This window comes from Nyctibius grandis, chromosome 3 (assembly GCF_013368605.1).
Source record: "Nyctibius grandis isolate bNycGra1 chromosome 3, bNycGra1.pri, whole genome shotgun sequence".
NCBI classification, from domain to species: domain Eukaryota; kingdom Metazoa; phylum Chordata; class Aves; order Nyctibiiformes; family Nyctibiidae; genus Nyctibius; species Nyctibius grandis.
In genome coordinates, this window is record NC_090660.1 from 64,559,425 (window position 1) to 64,578,836 (window position 19,412).

Here is a 19,412-nt window from a genome sequence, read left to right on the forward strand (position 1 = left end):
ATTTTTTTGGGGATGGGGTGGGGTGTAGCAAATATTATTTCTTCCTGATAAATTCGCTTGCAGTCTAATATGCATTTATTCCCAAAGATAATAGCATATTTATTTACATACCTGCCCTATTAGAAGTTAACCCTCTTTTCTTCATTTGCATTATTCCATGTCATATAGAAATTTGGCATATCATTTCCGTTTGATTCTCTTTCTTTAGTTGATTTGTTTCTTTAGTTGGATCCTTAATTATTTTGAAGCTACATCTCTTGAGGTGGTAGATACAGTTTCTGGTTTTATTTTCTGTGTTTTTTAGCAAGATTCATGGATGATGATCTGTAATTAATGAAGAATTTTCTCTAAAGAGATGCTAAGAGTAAATTCTCAGTAGCTCCATGCGATAGGCAGATTTTCCTGCTTTGCATGGAATATAATTGGAAATGTTCCCTAAGGAGCAGAAAATGTAGTGTTCACTAAGACTCTTGCCTCGGCTAAAGTAAAGTAGAATAATTACATAACTGTTTCTTTATCTGTACAAAGGACTTTTTGCATTCAGCAGACTGCTGAATCATTTAGAGAAGTATTTTGCAACATGGACATATCGGAAAAGTTAGCAAACAAGCTTTTTGTAGTGGCTGGATCATCCTAAAAATTAGTTAATGTCTGTCTTCGTGGTGATAAGATTTTTCTTCTTTATTAATCATCTGGCCTAGTCCTGTTTTTATGCATAAAAATTCTGCAAAATAGCTTGAAGGTACTTTACTTCCTAAATATCATAGGTTGGTTTTTAAATATGCTATTGCCAGTTCTTGGCGAACTGTTTCTTGCAAGCCTTATTATATCACAGCCTCCCATGAAAGTGTACTTTTGTTTCAAATGTGATGTTTCTGTAGATTATTCATCAGTCTCAGACAGATAGCTAGTTCTCTATGTTGATCAAATGGCATTATTCAAAACCAAAAATACTCCTTCAGTATTACAACTTTTGCTATGCAAAGATGCATTCAATTTTAGATCATTTCCTGTAACTTTTCTCTACATTTAAGACTGAGATACATAATTTGATGTATACATTCCTCCCCATCCCCAGATATTTCATCAACTGTTGGCCGATGGTACAACATGTAGAGTGAATTCATTAGATTTTTTGTGAATTTCAGAAAAAATCCTCTGGCCTTCTGGGACACTGCACTTGGAATGCGGGGAACTTTGTGTAAGGTTTAAGGGTTTCTGTTCTTGTACCTGCTGAGATGTTTCTCTTATGACATAATAGTTCTTGGGATACTAATAGAACAGCTGTTGAGCATCTTTGAGAATACGTCCAGTGTCCTATATAGTACACAATTCAGTTCCAGACATTGATTGTCTGAAACTCTGCTTATCCGCCCAGCATTCGCTGCATGTTGTGTTTGGTAGACTTTCTGAGCTCCCATTAAAGATGATGACTCTTTCCCCTTTTTCCCAGTTAACTAAAAAAAGGATTTTAGATAACTGATTCAACCGACTATGTGTTTTCTATCCTTTTCCTATTTTGATTTTTATACTTTGATGTAGAACCATGGTGCTGCCATCCTTTTTGGAGTTAATTCTATACGTTGGAGACTAATCTCTTCTTTACCGAGGCTGTAAGCTTGAGTTTCTCTCATCTTCCAGGTTGTATTTCTGATCTGGGCAGTGATCCCCCCAAACTCTGGTAGCAGCTATACAAGGATTCAAAATGTCTTTCTCTGTGGAAAACAATATAAACAACATTGGCATATGTCATAAACTCCGCTCAGAGTTACGATTAGCTATGCAGTAGTGGCATACTCTTGTCATATTCCACAGAACTACTGCTTTCGATGTTACTCCCAAATACTTCGCTAAATCTGATTACAAACTTGAGACCTGCGGTAAAGGTCCTAAACTAGCCATAGGAAGGGTGCAGGAGAGAGAATTTGTTGTTCTCCTGAACAGATTTTTCTTTTTTTAAAAGTATGGCTCTGCTTGGCATCCACAGTGAGCTACTGGCCTATCACCCTGGGAATGATATATATATATTTTTTCCACAAGCTGATAAAACCTCCATAGTAGCCCATAAGCAGTAGCAGGTTAAATAAATCAGAAAATGTGTGACCCAGACACACAGAATTAGGTTTGACTTTCTGATACTGTCTTGGGCTTTTCACACTATTAAAATATCTGCCACTAAAGGATGTTACAGGCTTTGCGGTCATATATATGTTGTTTTAGTTTGGATCATCTCTATATGTATGTCTTTCCATAGGATATGAAGCGTTAGCGGGGGAAAATGTTACTTCAATTTGGAGTCATTTAGAAGATGGGAATGCGTATTCTGTATTGATTAAAGAAAAGAATATACATACAGGCATTAAAATCAGATACATCATACTACTTGTGTTACACTTGGGGACTGTGTTCTTTTTGCATTTATATTTAGTGAGTGGAACAGATGGTGAGGACAGTTTATTGTGAGACATTCATGAAAATGAGCACTTCTTCCATACAATTGTCCTTTATAACAGGGCATTCATTTGTTTGTAATGGAGCCTTTGCTATACTGAAATACACTATGTTGGAAAAATGTGTTGGAAAAGGTTATCTTGTGCTGAGTGCAAAGTAATCCTTGTCTCATTCAGTTAGTATTGTCTGCTGAAAAGTAAAAGGAAATTGGAAGAATGTTTGTGGCAGGCTGTGGCTGAAAGGGAGCTTTTAGAATTTACAAATCTGCTGCATTTTCTTTAATTTCTGCATTTTGTGGGTGATGTTATAAGCCTTCAGGGGAGACCACTATAGGCCTTCCAAGAAATCTAAAGCATAATTGCATTATTTTTATTAATGTTACTCTTAAGTAGTTTGTAGCATTTGAGAAGCTCCTAATAATCAGCATGCCCAAATTCCCCCATTTGTAAAATACATTTATTAACATGTCAGTTGTAATCCTTCCTGAGAGGTCCTATGTGAATGCCAAATGCCATCATTGCTTATAGGAGTGGAATATTCTTTTCAGTTGCTTTTTTATAGATTCTGCTGGAGTTTGTGTATGATTTAGTTAAGACCCATTTTGTAGCATCTTTGAAATATTTGAAAGTACAACAGACCAAAACCTGGAGGAGTTTTCTGGGAGAGGTTAGAAGCTTTTGAGTTTTTCCAGCCACCTGGACTCCCCACTTCTTCCATTTCTTTATTGAGTATCATAATACATTAAGACTGAGAAGAAAAAAGGATTGTAGCAGTATGTATATACCCTGAAGCAGGTAGCATTAATTGCTCTTTAAAGAGCTTTAAAAAATATAATTTAAATATTATCCTAGAAATAATAACAAAATGAGACCAGATGGGCCCTCCAGTGGTCATCTAATTTGTTTGTCAGTCATAGGGCAAAATCAGTTATACGTCTGTCACTCCTGACAGGTATTTGTCTAACATATTCTTAAAGATTTCCACTGATGGAGACAGTAATGTCTCCCTGTGGATCTAATCCAGAGTCTCCTTGTCCTTGGTGGTTGAAAGCTCTCTTCTTCCAGTATCTTAACAGAAATATTTCTTACTGTGTAAGAGTTTAAGCTCGTTACCTTTGCTATCCACTGTGGACAGTAAGAGGACATTGTTCTTTACCTCTATGCATCAGCCATTTATGCATTTCCCCTTCTCTCTGCTGAGTCTTTATCTTACTCATTCCTGGGTTTGTATTTTTCCTCACAGGCCTTGTTTTCTAAAACTCTGATAATTCCTGCTGCTGCCTTCTGTGTGTTGATCATTTTAGATCATAGGTTCTTATGAAAATTCTGAAAAATGCATGTTTTCAGACACTAATTTAACACATTAAATATTCTTATCTCTATGATCACTGTCTATTCACACAGGTAGTTTTTAGCAGGTGCTATGGGACAAGTTATGTAGGCCATAGTGCACTGCAGATGCAGAGCATGGTAAAAGAGAAGCTCTCCATAATGATTGATTCACATCAGCCTTGTCAAGCTGCCTTTTGCTTGGAAATAGATGCTTGTAATTATGTTGATGACATGACAGGAAAATTTTCTGCTGCTGCTGAGTTGAGTTAAGTTAATGTCTCTTAAGCTGGAAGTAAGAATACGTCAGCTGTGATGTTGACTGGAACATGGATCCTGTATGAGCTCAAAAGACAAATACAGGGAATATAAAAGAAGCTCTTAAGACACCTAGAAAAGGCTGTGTTACCCTTCTCAGAGTACCATTTCTCTGGAGCTTACTGTATGATACAATAAAAGCTAAAAACTTAAAAAGAAGAATTGTTGTTACTCTCTTCCTTTATTTATGTTTAAAGTTATTTCTGTTTATTTACTCCAGGACATTTGAAATGGACCAAAGCTGAGGATATTGACATAGAAACACCAGGATCTATTCTAGTGAACACTAACCTGAGGGCTTTAATAAATAAACACACCTTTGCTTCTTTACCTCAGCATTTTCAACAATACCTCCTGCTTTTGCTCCCAGAAGTAGACAGGCAGGTAAGTAGAGTCATGCAATATTTCTTTCTGTAATGAGACTTTTTTTACAGTGTGTTTGCATAGGCCAATTTGACTATGAATTGTTCCAGGAAAGAATACGAAGAAAATTTCTGTATTTTCTTAGGTAAAACTGTTAGATGTAGAATGACTATAAAGTTTATCTAAGTGTCAGCCAGCTCCTCTTCCTTTCTTTCTGAAAAGTGTGCAGCTCCCTGATTTGTCTAAATGGAAACTGGCCAGCAGATCTTCCGAACTTGCCAAATCTCTTAATCAGCTTTTCTACCTATGGTTTGAAGGTAAACCTCTCATCTTCAAGACTTTATGTTGAGTCTCTCTTCATCTGCTCTTCTCCTAGGCATTCTGCCAGCAATGTCCAGGTCAATATTAGTTCTCTTAGTTTCTTCTCCTCCTCACCTTTTACACATGCCTATGTATGCATCTGCTCAGCTCCAGTGCACCAAATCCATTCATTCACATCTTTTGTGAGGAAGTTCTTGTTCAGAGCTCACGGCTGTAGGCTCATATGGGTTGCCAATCAGTTCTGTTGAGGAGAATGATTTGGGGAGTAACAGGGTAGAAATAAAAGTTCAATTTCATGCTGTTTTCTGCAATGTTTGGTCCTTCCTGCATTTGTATGTCAGATTGCAAGCTACTTAAGAGTGAGAAAAAAAATCTTTCCAGCATGTCTAGCAGTTAAAATAGCAAAGAGAGCCCAAACCAATTTCATTTACGCACTTGCCTCACTTCCAGATTTAAAGAGTCTTACCAATTTCAATGGAGAATACTCGGGTACTTAATTCAGACACATTAATTTACACAAACAGCGCATTATAATTCTTGCAGATGGTCAGTATCCCTCTTTTATGTAATAACTAGAGAATGCAGGTCACTTAAATGACTGATTAAACCTGCATCTTAAATCAGTATGTTAAATGCCATGGTTTCATTTCTTAAACTGTTAGTAGTTAGCGTGTACCACAGTAACACAGGGGAAAGCAATGCAATATGAGACAAAAAAAAGAAAAATTGTATTGATTACATTTACTCAGCCTCTTATCAAATTAGATACTGTATGTTGTGGACTAAGATTATGCACTTTGATAAGGGAGTATTTGAAAAAGAACATTAAAACCAGAGCCATAGGAGAAACAACGTAAATTTATTTATTCCCAAGCTCCCACAAGGCAGTCAATGTCAGCACTGACAGATTTTAAGATAACTTTTTTCACAGCTGTAAAACAGATTTTAACTTAGTGCCCAGTAAATATTTTCCTGATGGTTTTGATTCCCCTCCCCGCCCCCACTTCTTTCTAGTTAATTTACTAGAAGAGATAAAAAAAAAAATCTGCTAGGTAAAATCATGTTTTCTCTGCAACCATCAAAGATCCCAGTGCTCATGAATTACGTTTCAAGTACAGGGGCCTTATTTAGAAGTCTCTTACTTTAAAATTTCTTTTTAAAAATTGAGGCTCTAGAACTGACAAGCCATTTACCTTCTTATCAGGGTTCTTACAGTGAAGTTTTTGGCAAGAAAATCAAGAGACTATTTGTTGAATTTAATCATACCTCACTAGTTAAAAGCAATGCATTTCTTTTTAATTTTTGTTTCAGAAAGCGTTCGCATAATGCATACATTGCATGTGTTATTGCAAAGGCCCCACACTACATAATTGGGGCAAGTGAACTAGTCACAAAAAAGCAGTTGTCATGCGACATTTACAGGTGTTGTTCTGTCTATTGTCTTCTCACAGTGTTCTGTGGGTTTGTGTAGCATACCATGTTTTAACACGCGTTTTGAAGGCAGGAGTCTCCATTCATCTCTGGAAGACTAACGGAAATGTTTGGCCTCTAAGTGCTATAGTTTGAGGATTGTTTTCTGGTGGGGAGTGAAATAGCCCCAAATCCTTACTTTGCAGAGGTCTTAGTAGAGAAAGAATTGCATCCCTTTTCTTGATATCTGAGAATTATGTCCTTTGCTATGCCTAAAGAGTAGCACCCCAGATACGGACTGATGAAAGCAATTGAACTGGTAATCTTTTCCTTCCTGTGGCAAGTGGAAAATGCCAGTGTAGTGCTCAAGGATCGAGTGAGAAGGAGAGAGTATTCCAGCCAGGGAGCTCTGGTGGGAGTCTCTGGTGTTGGTCACTCTGACTGGACAAGGCAAGGGTATTCAGTCTTCCTCTTTTATTTCTACTGGCTAAATCAAATGGGGCATCAGGCAAGCAGAAATGGTGTAAAACTATTCTTTCAGTTAGCTGCCCATCTCTGAGGGTTCAGTTCCATTGTTTTATGTTGCCCTTTTCTTGTTTTGCCTGAGAATTCCTACTCCTGCTCTTCTGGCTCTGAAGTGTTTCCTCCCCGTGTGCTGCTCTGCAGTTTGCTGCTGCTGTCTTCCCCAGAGAAAACTGCATTTCTGTGTTGTCATGTGGATATAGTATGGGAAGTACTGTAATGAATGGCACTATAAAACTGTAATAGAGTTATGCTATTTGTGTATATATAGTGATCTGTGAAATAAATTACTAATGAAGTGCAGTTTCATTTAGGCTTTATTACTGCTCCACATAGAAAAACCCTATGATGAATGATCCTTTGTCATTTCTGTCACAAACACCATTTTTCTGGGCGGTATAACTCCTCCTCCTTAAATCATACTGAGCTGAAACTTGTCATGCATACATCAGTTTGAATAAGCATCTTTAGAAACCATTAGTTAAGGGAGTTGAGGGATTTTTTTTTTGTGTGCAAGTGTTTATTATAAATAAATGACTTCTCTGTCAACCCTGGTTAGTCTAACATGTTCAAAAAAAGTTCGGGGCCAAGTCAGGAGCTTCATGGGATGTGTTTTCTGGTTTTTCTTTTGTTTTTAAGTTTTGTGGTTGCTATCAGGGGGCCGTGTGAGCCCTTTATGGAAAAAGAGCCATGAGAGCCCATGGAACAAAGGGTCTTAGGAATGGAAGAAGTTGAGAACAACTCTGCTGATGTTGGTGCTGTCATTTTTCCTACTCCAGCTAGATTTTTGGCAAAGTGGAAGCGTAGGATCATTGCCTTTTTTTTTTTCCTTGGGGAAAAGATAAATTGTATCATCAGTTATTCACACTTGAAATTGATTTCAGCTTGTCTATTAGTTTAAATTTTACTTCTGTAGCAATGAGGCCTGTGTGTAATTTTCTGTATTCAAAATGCCTATAAAAGAAATTGGAGCAAGATGGCAGTTATGGTAGACATGTTTTATCAATGATTTTATATGCTTTCATTTGGGTTCAGAGTGAAATAGTATGTGGTCATTGTTCAAAGAAGCAGCCATGACCCAGACTTGTCTATTTAGCAGACTGCTCCAAAGTGTTGCATCACTGGATACAGGGAACCTCATGCCTGAAATTTGAACATTCAGATTTTCAGCTCTTTGTTAATCTGTATGGACTCAAAGGATCAAAAACCTTAAAGCTCAGCTGATACAGAAGCCTGTTGGGTGAGCCCCCAGGAGACCTAGATGACTAAGCTGGCAATAAAGAAAACATGTAGGTATAGAAACTATATGGAAGGCAAAGTCTCTGCACAAAAGATTTCAGTTGTGTCAAATCCCAGCAAAGTATTTTTCTTTTCAGCTCTAATTAGAACATTCTACAGCTGAAGAACAATGCAGTTTTCATCAAAGAAATACCTGCTTCTAATATTAATACATCACGCTGATAATTACAGGTAACAGAAGCCTTCCTGACCACCTCTCAGCAAATATTCATCTTCAAAGCAGGAAGTTTCTCTCTGTAGATTGCTATATTGCATCAGTGCCTCTTTAAATATTAATTAAACAACGTATGTTGTGCAAGGATGAGTAACAGGTCTGTATGACAGATTGCTGAAAAGGAATGGCAGCTGGCAATATCTTGTCTACACCAGCTTTCCTTGTTGCAGCTACTGGGGAGTCAAATTACTGCTATTAACACTGGGGTGTGGGGAAAAGGAAGGGAAATACACCCATGTAGTAAGCTTCCAAGAAGAGAAGTGCTGCCTCGTCTGAATAGTAGCAGAAAGCTTAAGTGATTTTGCTTATCCTTAGAGTGCTAAACAAAATGTTCTTTCCTGAGTGCTCTGAAAAAAATGTGTCTTTCTAGACTCTGCAAATGCTTAACAACTTTCTGATCTTTGAGAATTTAACTCCCTCTCCTATATTTTATCTTCTGGTAATATTGGGTTCTTCTGAGCCTCTTGTGGTTTATACCTGCCCTGGTCTTTCACATAGGATGGGAATTTCCTCCTGCAAAAACACCCGCGAAGGATCTCAGAGCCTCCTCAGACCTGTGTGTTAGGTCGCAGTGCCATTTTATCTGACCAAACCTACTCATGAAGAGCATTTAAAACAGTAGAGGATATCCTAGTAAAAATTATATCTTGTCTTAGCTTTACTTATTTTATGAAAGAAATTTACAAAACCACAGAATGGTTAGGGTTGGAAGGATCCTCTGGAGATCATCTAGTCCAACCCCCTGCCCAAGCAGGTTCCCTTGGAGCAGGTTGCACAGGGTCACATCCAGGTAAGTTTTGAATATCTCCAGAGAAGGAGACTCCCCAGCCTCCCTGGGCAGCCTGTTCCAGTGCTCTGTCACCCTCAGAGTAAAGAATTTTTTCCTCATATTGAGATGTAACTGCCAAATTTAGCAATCTTTTATTTTCTGAATCAATCCACAATTTATAGATAGTTGAGGTAGTTACTTAAATTCAAAATTCTAAACTTAAATATTCTTAAGGAAATACTTTAACCATGTAGGATTGCAGAATGCCTGTGAATATTTCAGGTTCACAGTAAGCCAATTTACTAAAAAGAAAAACATGATGCACGAATCAAAAGATTCTAACATGGGTCAAAACACACAATGATCTCTTTCTTTTCATTTCTAAATTAGTGAATCCCAAAATAATAACTGTCTCTTGGGTCAGTGCCAGTATTGTTGTTATGTAATAACATTACAGGATCTTGTCATTTTAAGGTCAGCGCACATTCTCTGTTTCTGTCTTGGCCTACTCAATTTAGGTTGATGCTGGCACTTCCAGGTTGATTATATCACTTTGCAAAGGTTCCCTCTCACCTGGTGTTGAAAAAAGGCACAGGTTGATGTCAGTTAGTGATTTTCTCTGTTCTGTTTAAAATAGAAGTAATTTTGGGGAGGTTATCTACGGAATTCCATTTCAAAACATTTTTGCTTTCATGTAGTACGAATCAGCTTAATATCTATTCCTACCATTTGAGCAATGATAACAAAAGGTAACCGTTCTTTTTGATGAGCACAAATTACTCCTACTCCCAAGCACATCAGTTTGAGTTCTGCAGTGGAGAGCGGGTAACGAATAATACACAAAATTCTTACGCTTGTAAAAGACAAGGAGAGTGGTCTGGTATCTGCCATTCTGACACTTAGTATTTATTTTATTCTTTTGATTACAAAGAAATATTTAATTTAGAACTATTTAGTATATCTCTTATTGTATATTAGTTTTATATTAAAAGAGAGTAAGTGAAGTTTTATTTATTTTCACAGTTCCTTCCTTGTAGCAGTGTAACCATCCTCCTGTTTGCTTTCTTAACTTCATCAGTACTTGAGGATTATATTTGCCATTGAACTTTTGCATTTTCTTTATAAGACATCAAACTGCAGAAATTAGTCCTGTGTGTATTATTTGTTCCCAGGTTTGTTTTATGTTTCTCTCCATGGAATTATTGTGTAGTAGTAGCTAAGTGGTTACCTTATCTTACTTAACTGCCTTTTCTGCTAATACTAAAACCTTTTAGCTGTCCTTTTCAATTCTCTGTCATCAGTAGCTTTCAAATATTTATTATTATGTTCCTGTAAATGTTTGAGTTTTACACTGGAATAGTTTTAGGGTTATGACAAAAGCACTTAGTTCAGAGGAGAACATTTGCAATAGAAGGTTAAATGTAACATATGTCTTCTGCACCTAAGCATATTTAAAAAGCTGTTAAATTGGCACCCCTGTGTGTCTAGTAATTGAAGGTCGTTTTATGTCACATTTTTCCCTTTAACTGACATTTTTTCTTTGGTTTTATTGGTTAATATGGATAGCATGGCATTGTTGTAATGTGCTTTATTTGTACAGCTTTATTAGGGTAGTTTTAATATAGGTGTTGTATAGACTAGATGGACGAAGACGTTCCAAAGCATTTAAGCTGCCTTTTCAATAAGAGTCTGGGGCTCTGATTCCTGAGCTCATCTAGCCAGGGGTGTTCAGAGAGGTTGCTACCCCTGGCTGGCCCCTCTGTCCTTGTGCTGCAACTTAATACCTTTTTTACCAAACGCAGCTGTATGGATGGTGTATCTGCACATTTCACAGTCATGTATTAACAACAAACATCAGTTTCAGTTTACGTGAGTTGAAGGCTGAAGGATTTTACTTCAAAATCCCTGTCGCCTTTAGCTACAGGAATACTCTTTTAGCTTCCTTAGTGCAGTCCAGTAAGGCTCACTGCAATTGCATTGCAATCTGGCTGCTGATTGGTGTGGTAGTGGAATTCTTGTTTGCAATAATCCTTAGAGGTCCTTCTCAATATCAGTACTTCTATGTACGTGAATAGGAAGCTTTACATTTTTGATTAAGTGTCATGTTTTTGTATTTCTGCAGGCTTGGTCACTGTTTCAGAAGCGTGAATCAGTGTTTTCCATCATGTCGCATCCACGTTGTGGAAGTTCTTGTTTCATTTCTAAAGCCCTAGCTACAAGTTCTTGTCTCACTTAAAGCATGTGTCACCTTTATGAACAAGTTTTGCAGATGTGTTAGCAGAACTATTGCAATTGCTTTTGTCTGTAGCAAGGCTTGGCTTAGTTACAGCATCTAGTAGGACACAGCAATGATGCTGTGCCTGCTGAAACCTGAAAATACAAGAGCCACAGCTGTCTCTGCAGCATCCTTTTCCCTAAGTCCTTCTGGTGTGTGAGGGGCCCTGCACTCATGGTCGTTCTCCTCATGCAAACTAGTGAAGCTTTTGTTCCCCTCTCCTTCCCTTCAAACAAATTTTATAAAGTACAGTGCACAGCTGTTAGTGCTTGAAAAAAGAGGACCTTGTATGCAAAACCAGTTCCATTTACATTTGACAGAATTATTAGTACTTTAAAAAGAGAAAAGAATTGATAAAACACCTCCCTTCAAGTGATGAAGTACTTGCACAAGTACCTTTTTAAAAGACACTGATAGGAGCTGTGTTATGAGAGTATAACTAATATGTGGGCATAAATGGTAACATATATGGACACTAGGGACTGGCATGCTTCAAATTATGTGGCTATTAAGGGTGCATTGCACTACTGCAGTGTGTAGTGTTTCAACTGTTCCTTCCTTGCAAAGTGCTAATAATTAAGTGATATGAGTTGGTCTGCAGTGCCTCCAGTGTTGCCACTGTAGGGCTGCACGGGCATGAGATGGAGAACAGAACATTCCTTACAGTTCTGAATCTGAAGACAGCCAAGGACTTGAAACAGGATATTAGATGCAAGTGCAGGGAAAAGAAGAGCAAACAGAAGTGATCCATCCATGCTTCTGCCACAATCGCTCTCCCCTTGTCCCTCCTTTCTCTCCCTCCCTCTCTCTCCCCTCTTGCCTCTTTCCCCCTCTCCCCCTCCTCCTTTCAGTATATTTGTTTTGCTGAAATAAAAAAGGGAAAAAGAGGTTGAGAGGTTTTTTCCTAATTATTTCAGAACACTGCTAATTTTTATATTTGAACTATTTAAACTCAAATTTCCTTTAGCTTGTTCTCTCTTGTGTTAAGGACATACATCCATTTTTTTACATAGGAGGGCAATGTTTTCTAATGCCTACAGAAAGCGGATTGGATGCAGGGTTTTCATTTATGACACTCATCAAAAATGACTGACTAATTTTAGATGTTTATGTGTAACATCCCCTCATCTTTTGCTTCTTGGGTTCAAAGGCATGTGTGTTTTATTTTTATCAAAAGCTAGATGAATAGACCCTGGCTGTTTATATCTCTTTTTCTGCACCTTCCCCAACATATGAGCATTGTTGGATAATTTAATAGTGGGTTACTTTCTCAAAGTCTCCAAGCATCTTTTTTGAAATAAGTTTCGTACATGCTTGCCTTGATCACAATCTAGGTATGTTTTTCTATTTTACCTTTTTTTTATAGGCTTATGTGCCTCTTCTAGTACTTTTATAAATACTTCCTGTTTGTTGTGTGTTCTGACATGCTTGGAATTAGTACTTGTATGTACTTGTATGTAATAGATAAATTTTAATTGTAATTTCTATAATTTGAATGCAGTTAGAAGGTAGTTTGCTGCATATTTTGGTTTTCTTTATATTTTACTTGGTTTTTGCTTCATTTTAAAAACGCTTTATGTTTTCATTTTGCCAGATTTATTATTCTCCTTAAATTCTTCATTTAATTTCTTGCATCTGAGCTCAACCAGATTGGATTCTATTGTATTTTTTGACACTACTGTGTATTGGAAAGAATATAGCTATCCCACTTGTCTTATTGATTTAGACAAGATCTAAATTAACAAGTCACATTCCATTTTGAAAACATATGTTTGCAATTCTTCAGTCTTACTTGGCATATTTCCCACTTTAGTGAACATGGAAAAGGTCTTTGTTTCTTTCTTTAAAAGACTCTTCTTCCTTTTCTCCTCTTGTCTGAAGCAATTATTCCTATAGTAGTAGATATTTTCTTTTTCATCCTTTGATGTTTTACTTCTAAGTTTAGTCTGATTATTTTTAAAGGACTAAAGTAATATGCAGAGTTATTTTTCACCATCTGTCTTCAGAGTCTGTCTTTTCATTTCGTATTTGAGGACACTGTTTATGTTATGTCGATGATCAGTTGGGAATGACAAGAGTTTTTCTTATAAGGATTGAAAACTTCATAATCAGGACTAATCAAAATTTAGCCGTATTCTGGGTCAGGTTATATTCTACTGCGAAAAGATGAGACCCATGGAAGAGAGATTATACGGAGTGAACATTAGCACTCAAGCTGTATTACATCAGAATTGCTGTGAGAGACATAGTGTAAGCTGGTCTCTTTCCATGTCACCTACCTAAAACACAAAGTTGTCGTGGCTGAGTTTGTTGTTCTGGGAGCAGCTCTTAAGTCAGATCCATGTATTGCTGTCTACTGTATTCTTTTTTTGTTGGATGTATCTGTCTTACCATTCGTGTACTTCTCAGCTTTACTATAACAGTTTTGTGGTCACAACAGCAAAAATGTCCTGATAGTTGCATCTTGTCAGAAGCAATTTTCTTATACTCCTCTTTACCTACTTTAAACTCAGAACCTTTTCCATTGTTTGCTTTAAATACATGGAAACTGTTTTAAGAAAGGATAGATTTTTCTTCAAAGGCACAGCGCTGTGTGTGAATGTGTGCATGTATTTTTGTGTTTGAGATGAGCCTCTAAGTGTTCCTTCAGGCAAAGAAACAGTGGGTATCCTTTTGTCTTTGTGTTTTTTGGCAAGCCCTGTCTGCTTTTTTAAATGTTCTGTAGCTTCCAACTGCATTACTTCTTCCACATTCCTTCCATCTGTGTCCTCAAGACCTGAAATCATCGTTTGTATTAAACTTGGTAATTACCGACTCCTTTACTATTCATTCCCCTCCCTTTTTTTGCTTCTCTCCAATATTATACTGTGCCTTTCTCTGTACATGTTTCTCTTTCCTTTTTTTTTATGTATATCAAAACCATTGATGAAAATTTGCTTCTTTTGAGGAAAGACAAGCAGAGAAGACAAGAGGAATGGTTGCTTTCAAGGAGAGCAGCGTATGTGTATGGAGCTCTTCTGTAGGGTGGATTACAGTCTGGTTCAGATCTGAGGGGTCAGGGTCAGAGGAGAGGCAAGTGGCATGGACATCATTGTGATGGGAGTTTGCTAGACCATCTGATCTGACTCAGCACTGGTAAGGCCACACCTAGAGTACTTTGTCCAATTCTGGGCTCCCCAGTAGAGAAAGAAGGAGCTACTGGAGACTACAGTGAAGAACCACCAAGAGGATTAAGGGACAGGAGCATCTCTCATATGAGGAAAGGCCTTTGAGAGCTGAAACTTAGCCTAGAGAAGAGAAGGAACAGGGGGAATCTTACCAATGTGTATAAATACCTGAAGGAAGGGTGTGACAGGACCAGAGGCAGTGGGCACAAACCAAAAGACAGGAGGTTCCACATGAACATGAGGTAAAACTTATTTAGTGAAGGCACAGGTTGCCTAGAGAGGTTTTGGATTCTCCATCCTTGGAGATATTCAAAAGCCATCTGGACATGGTCTTGGGCAACTGGTTGTAGGTGACCCCACTTGAGCAGGGGGTTGGACAAGATGACTACCTCCAGAGGTCCCTTCTAATCTCAACTGTTCTTTGATAGGATGAGGAAGTAGATAAACTCTTTAAATAACTTGAGGAAGTCTAGTTCTTATGGGGACTTCAACCTCCCTGTTAGCACTAGAAGGGCAACACAATGGAATGCAAAAAGGGAGATTTCTGGAGAGTATCAGGGTACTTCTTGAATCTGGTAATGGAGCAGGCAACTGGGAGTGATGCACAAGTGGATCTGCTGTTCAGTAACATAGAATAGCTGGTTGGGGGAGTAATAATAGAAGTCCCAGGGCAATCAAAGGGGACTTCAGGGCCCTGGGGCGTTTGGTGAAGGGGGTAGGTGCGCAGGTTATATTCTCTTCAGTTCCTTCCGTGTTAGGTGAAAATAGGGAAAGGACTACGAGAACACAACAGATTAATAAGTGGCTAAGAGACTGGTGCTGTAGGTGGATTTTGGGTTCTTTGACCACAGGGTGGCTTTCATGGCACCGGGCCTGCTTATGCCGGAAGGGGAACAGCTGAATCAGAAGGGGAAAAAGGTTATGGCCCAGAAGTTGGCAGGTCTGGTCAAGAGGTCTTTAAACTAGGTTCGATAGGGGAGGGGGATAAGACCAGGGCAGCCGCAAATGAACCTAGGGGTGACAGGCCTGCGTCAGGGGCAAGACCGTTAGCACCACTGAAGTGCATTTACACCAGTGCACGCAGTATGGGCAACAAACAGGAAGAGCTAGAAGCCACTGTACAGCAGGAAGGTTATGATGTGGTTGCCATCACAGAAACGTGGTGGGATGACTCTCATGACTGGAGTGCTGCTATGGATGGCTATAAGCTCTTTAAGAGGGACAGGCGAAGCAGGAGAGGCAGTGGGGTAGTGTTGTGTGTTAGGGAGTGCTTAGACTGTGTCGAAATTGAGGAAGAAGATGAGGATGACAAGGTTGAATGTCTATGGGTAAAGATCAGGGGGAAGGTCGGCAGGGCGGACATTACGGTGGGAGTCTGTTATAGACCACCCAACCAGGATGAGCAGGCAGACGAGGTGTTTTACAAGCAGCTGTCAGAAGCCGCCCGGTCGCCGGCCCTTGTACTCGTGGGCGACTTCAACTTGCCGGATGTCTGCTGGAAATACAACGTGGCAGAGAGGAAGCAATCTAGGAGGTTCCTCGAATGTGTGGAGGACAACTTCCTCATGCAAGTGGTAAATGAGCCCACTAGAGGAGGGGCCCTGCTTGACCTGTTGTTTGTGAACAGAGAAGGACTAGTGGGAGATGTGAGGGTTGGTGGCCATCTTGGGAATAGCGACCATGAAATGTTAAGAGTTTTCGATAGTGGGGGAAGTAAGGAGGGGCAAGAGCAGAACTTCTGCCTTAGATTTTTGCCGGGCAGACTTTAGCCTGTTTAAGAGGTTGGTGGACAGAGTCCCTTGGGAGTCAGTCTTGAAGGGCAAAGGAGTCCAGGAAGGCTGGATGTGCTTTAAAAAGGAATTGCTAAATATTCAGGAGCAGGCTGTCCCGGTGTGTAGGAAGACAAGCCGTCGGGGAAAAAGACTGGCCTGGTTAAACAGAGAACTTAGACTAGAACTTAAGGAAAAAAAGAGAGCCTATTTGCTCTGGAAGAAGGGTCAGGTAACTTGGGAGGTCTATAATGATGTTTCCAGGTCGTGTAGGGAGAATACTGGAAGGGCCAAAGCTCAATTAGAGCTTGATTTGGCTGCTACGGTCAAAGATAACAAAAAAAGCTTCTACAAATACATTAACAGCAAAATGAGGGTCAAGGAAAGCCTCCACCACTTGCTGAATGAGGAGGGTAGTGTAGTGTCAGGGGATGAGGAAAAGGCAGAGGTGCTCAATGCCTTCTTTGCCTCGGTCTTTAATGTCAAGACCGGTTGTCCTCAGGAGATGCAGCCCCCAGAGCCTGAAGTTAGGGATGGGGGGCTGTGTGAACCCCCCATAATCCAGGAGGAGACGGTTAGTGACCTGCTGTGCCAGTTGGACACCCACAAGGCTATGGGCCCGGATGGGATTCACCCCAGAGTAATGAAGGAACTGGCAAATGAACTTGCCAAACCACTCTCTATTATCTACCGGCAGTCCTGGTTAATTGGAGAAGTTCCAGCTGACTGGAAATTAGCAAATGTAACGCCCATCTACAAGAAGGGCCGGAAGGATGATCCGGGGAACTATAGGCCTGTCAGCCTGACCTCGGTGCCAGGCAAGGTGATGGAACAGATCATCCTGAGTGCCATTACACGGCACATGCAGGACAATCGGGGCATCGAGGCCAGCCAACATGGATTCATGAAAGGTAGGTCCTGCTTGACCAACCTGTTCTCCTTCTATGACCAAGTGACCCGCTTAGTAGATGAGGGCAGGGCTGTGGATGTAGTCTATCTAGACTTCAGTAAGGCATTTGACACTGTCTCCCACAGCATCCTCCTGGACAAACTGGCTGCCCGGGGCTTGGATGGGTGGACTCTTAAATGGGTTAAAAACTGGCTGGATGGCCGAGCCCAGAGAGTGGTGGTGAATGGGGCAAAGTCCAACTGCCGGTCGGTCACTAGTGGTGTCCCCCAGGGCTCAGTTTTGGGGCCGGTGCTGTTCAATATCTTTATAGATGATCTAGACGTAGGCATTGAATGCACCCTCAGTAAATTTGCAGATGACACCAAGCTGGGTGGGAGTGTCGATCTGCTGGAGGGTAGGAAGGCCCTACAGAGGGATCTGGACAGGTTAGAGAGATGGGCCGAGACCAAGCTGGTGAAGGGTCTGGAGGGTCTGACCTATGAGGAACGGCTGAGGGAGCTGGGGTTGTTTAGCCTGGAGAAGAGGAGGCTCCGAGGTGACCTTATTGCAGTCTACAACTACCTGAAGGGAGGTTGTAGTGAAGTGGGAGTCTGCCTCTTCTCCCCAGCAACTAGTGATAGGACAAGAGGACACAGCCTCAAGCTTTGCCAGGGGAGGTTCAGGTTGGACATTAGGAAAAATTTCTTTTCAGAAAGGTTTATTAGACATTGGAACGGGCTGCCCAGGGAGGTGGTGGAGTCACCATCTCTGGATGTGTTTAAAAAAAGACTGGACATGGCACTTAGTGCCATGGTCTAGTTGACATGGTGGTGTCAGGGCAATGGTTGGACTCGATGATCCCAGAGGTCTCTTCCAACCTGATTGATTCTGTGATTCGGTGATTCTGTAATAAATTACCATGCTAGCCTTAGCTATAGTGACTGTGAAGTGGAGTTCAAGATCCTGAGGGGAGCAAAGAATAAGTAGTAGTAGACTAAACAAAGAAAATTTGGGACTGTTGCTGAATGGAGTGTGTGTTTTAATGACTATGAACACATATACAGCTGACATAATGCCTTCTTTGCCTCCGTTTTCATCAACAAGATCTCCCAGGCCCCTGAGCTTTGTAAAAGCATTCAGAGAGAACTTCTAGCAGTAGTTAAGGATCAAGTCAAGATTACTTGCGAGAACTTGACCCATAGAAATCCATGGGACGCAACAGACTGCATCCAGGGGTGCTGAGAGAGCTGGATAATGTCTTTGCAAGGCCATTCTCTGTCATCTTTGAAGGGTCCTGGAGATCAGGCAAGGTCCACAATGACAGGAGAAAGGAAGTGTTCCACCCATCTTCAAAAAAAGGCAAAAGAACCCTAGGGTCTTGGTAGGCAGCAAGTTAAATACGACCCAGCATTGCACCCTGGCAGTAAAGGCGGCTGGCGGTATCCTGGGCTGAATGACCAGCACCACAGCCAGCAGATCAAGAGAAGTGATCATTGATAACCTTTATTTCAAGAAAGACACTGACATATTGGAGCAAGTCCACTGGAGGGGACTGGACCTACCTAAGGGGCTGTAGCAGAGAAGAGCTGGATTTGTTCACACAGGATAAGAGGAGGCTGCGAGGGGATCTCATGGCAGTTCACAGCTAGCTAATGGGAGGTTGTAGAGAGGACAGAGCTCCTCTTAGAGGCACATAGTAATAGCATTAGAGGTGATGGAAACAAGCTGAAACATGGGGCGTTCTGATTTGGTTATCAGGAAGACTATTTTCACAGCAAGAGTGGTTAAGCACTGGAAGAAGTTGTCCAGAGAGGCTGTGGAAGCTCTCTTCTCAGAGGTACTCTGAACTCAAGTAGGCAAGGCCCTAAACAAGCTCCTCTAAGTGGAATGGCTTTGAAAACTTCATGACCTCTGGAGGTCATGCCCAACCCACATGATTCAATGAATGATTCTGTAGGTGATATCTACTGCTTTTTCCTTAGACCTATCAGAGAAAGCATTTAGATTGATGTCATGATTTCTTCTTGAGAGGTCCATCATGGTTGGTGCTTGTTTCTTTGTAATCTTCTGGGTTCTTTGTTGCATTATTTCCCATTTTTTTTTTCCAGGATTTGAAATCTATGTTCTGTATGTGTGAAAACCTGGAGAAGTACAAACACAGCATGTTAGCTGTTCAGTAACGAGCTAGCTCTTTAATGTGATTTAAGTTGATTTGTTTGTTCTTGTTTTCCTTTGTTAGTATGTCACAGTTTTTGCCTGGCCTCTGATTTTTGTCCCCATCTGAAGTGTATTATTATAGTTTAATAACACAGCTAGG

General features: G+C 40.1%; 1 protein-coding gene across 1 annotated transcript in view; it reads left to right on the top strand.

Annotated features, from left to right (window-relative positions):
- ASXL3 (ASXL transcriptional regulator 3) overlaps positions 1-19,412 on the top strand; it is a 135,569-nt gene that overhangs the window by 88,596 nt on the left and 27,561 nt on the right. Inside the window, exon 8 of the mRNA XM_068396971.1 lies at positions 4,318-4,481. Within this exon, the coding sequence (XP_068253072.1) occupies positions 4,318-4,481 (164 nt within the window). The remainder of the gene's footprint in view (positions 1-4,317; positions 4,482-19,412) is intronic.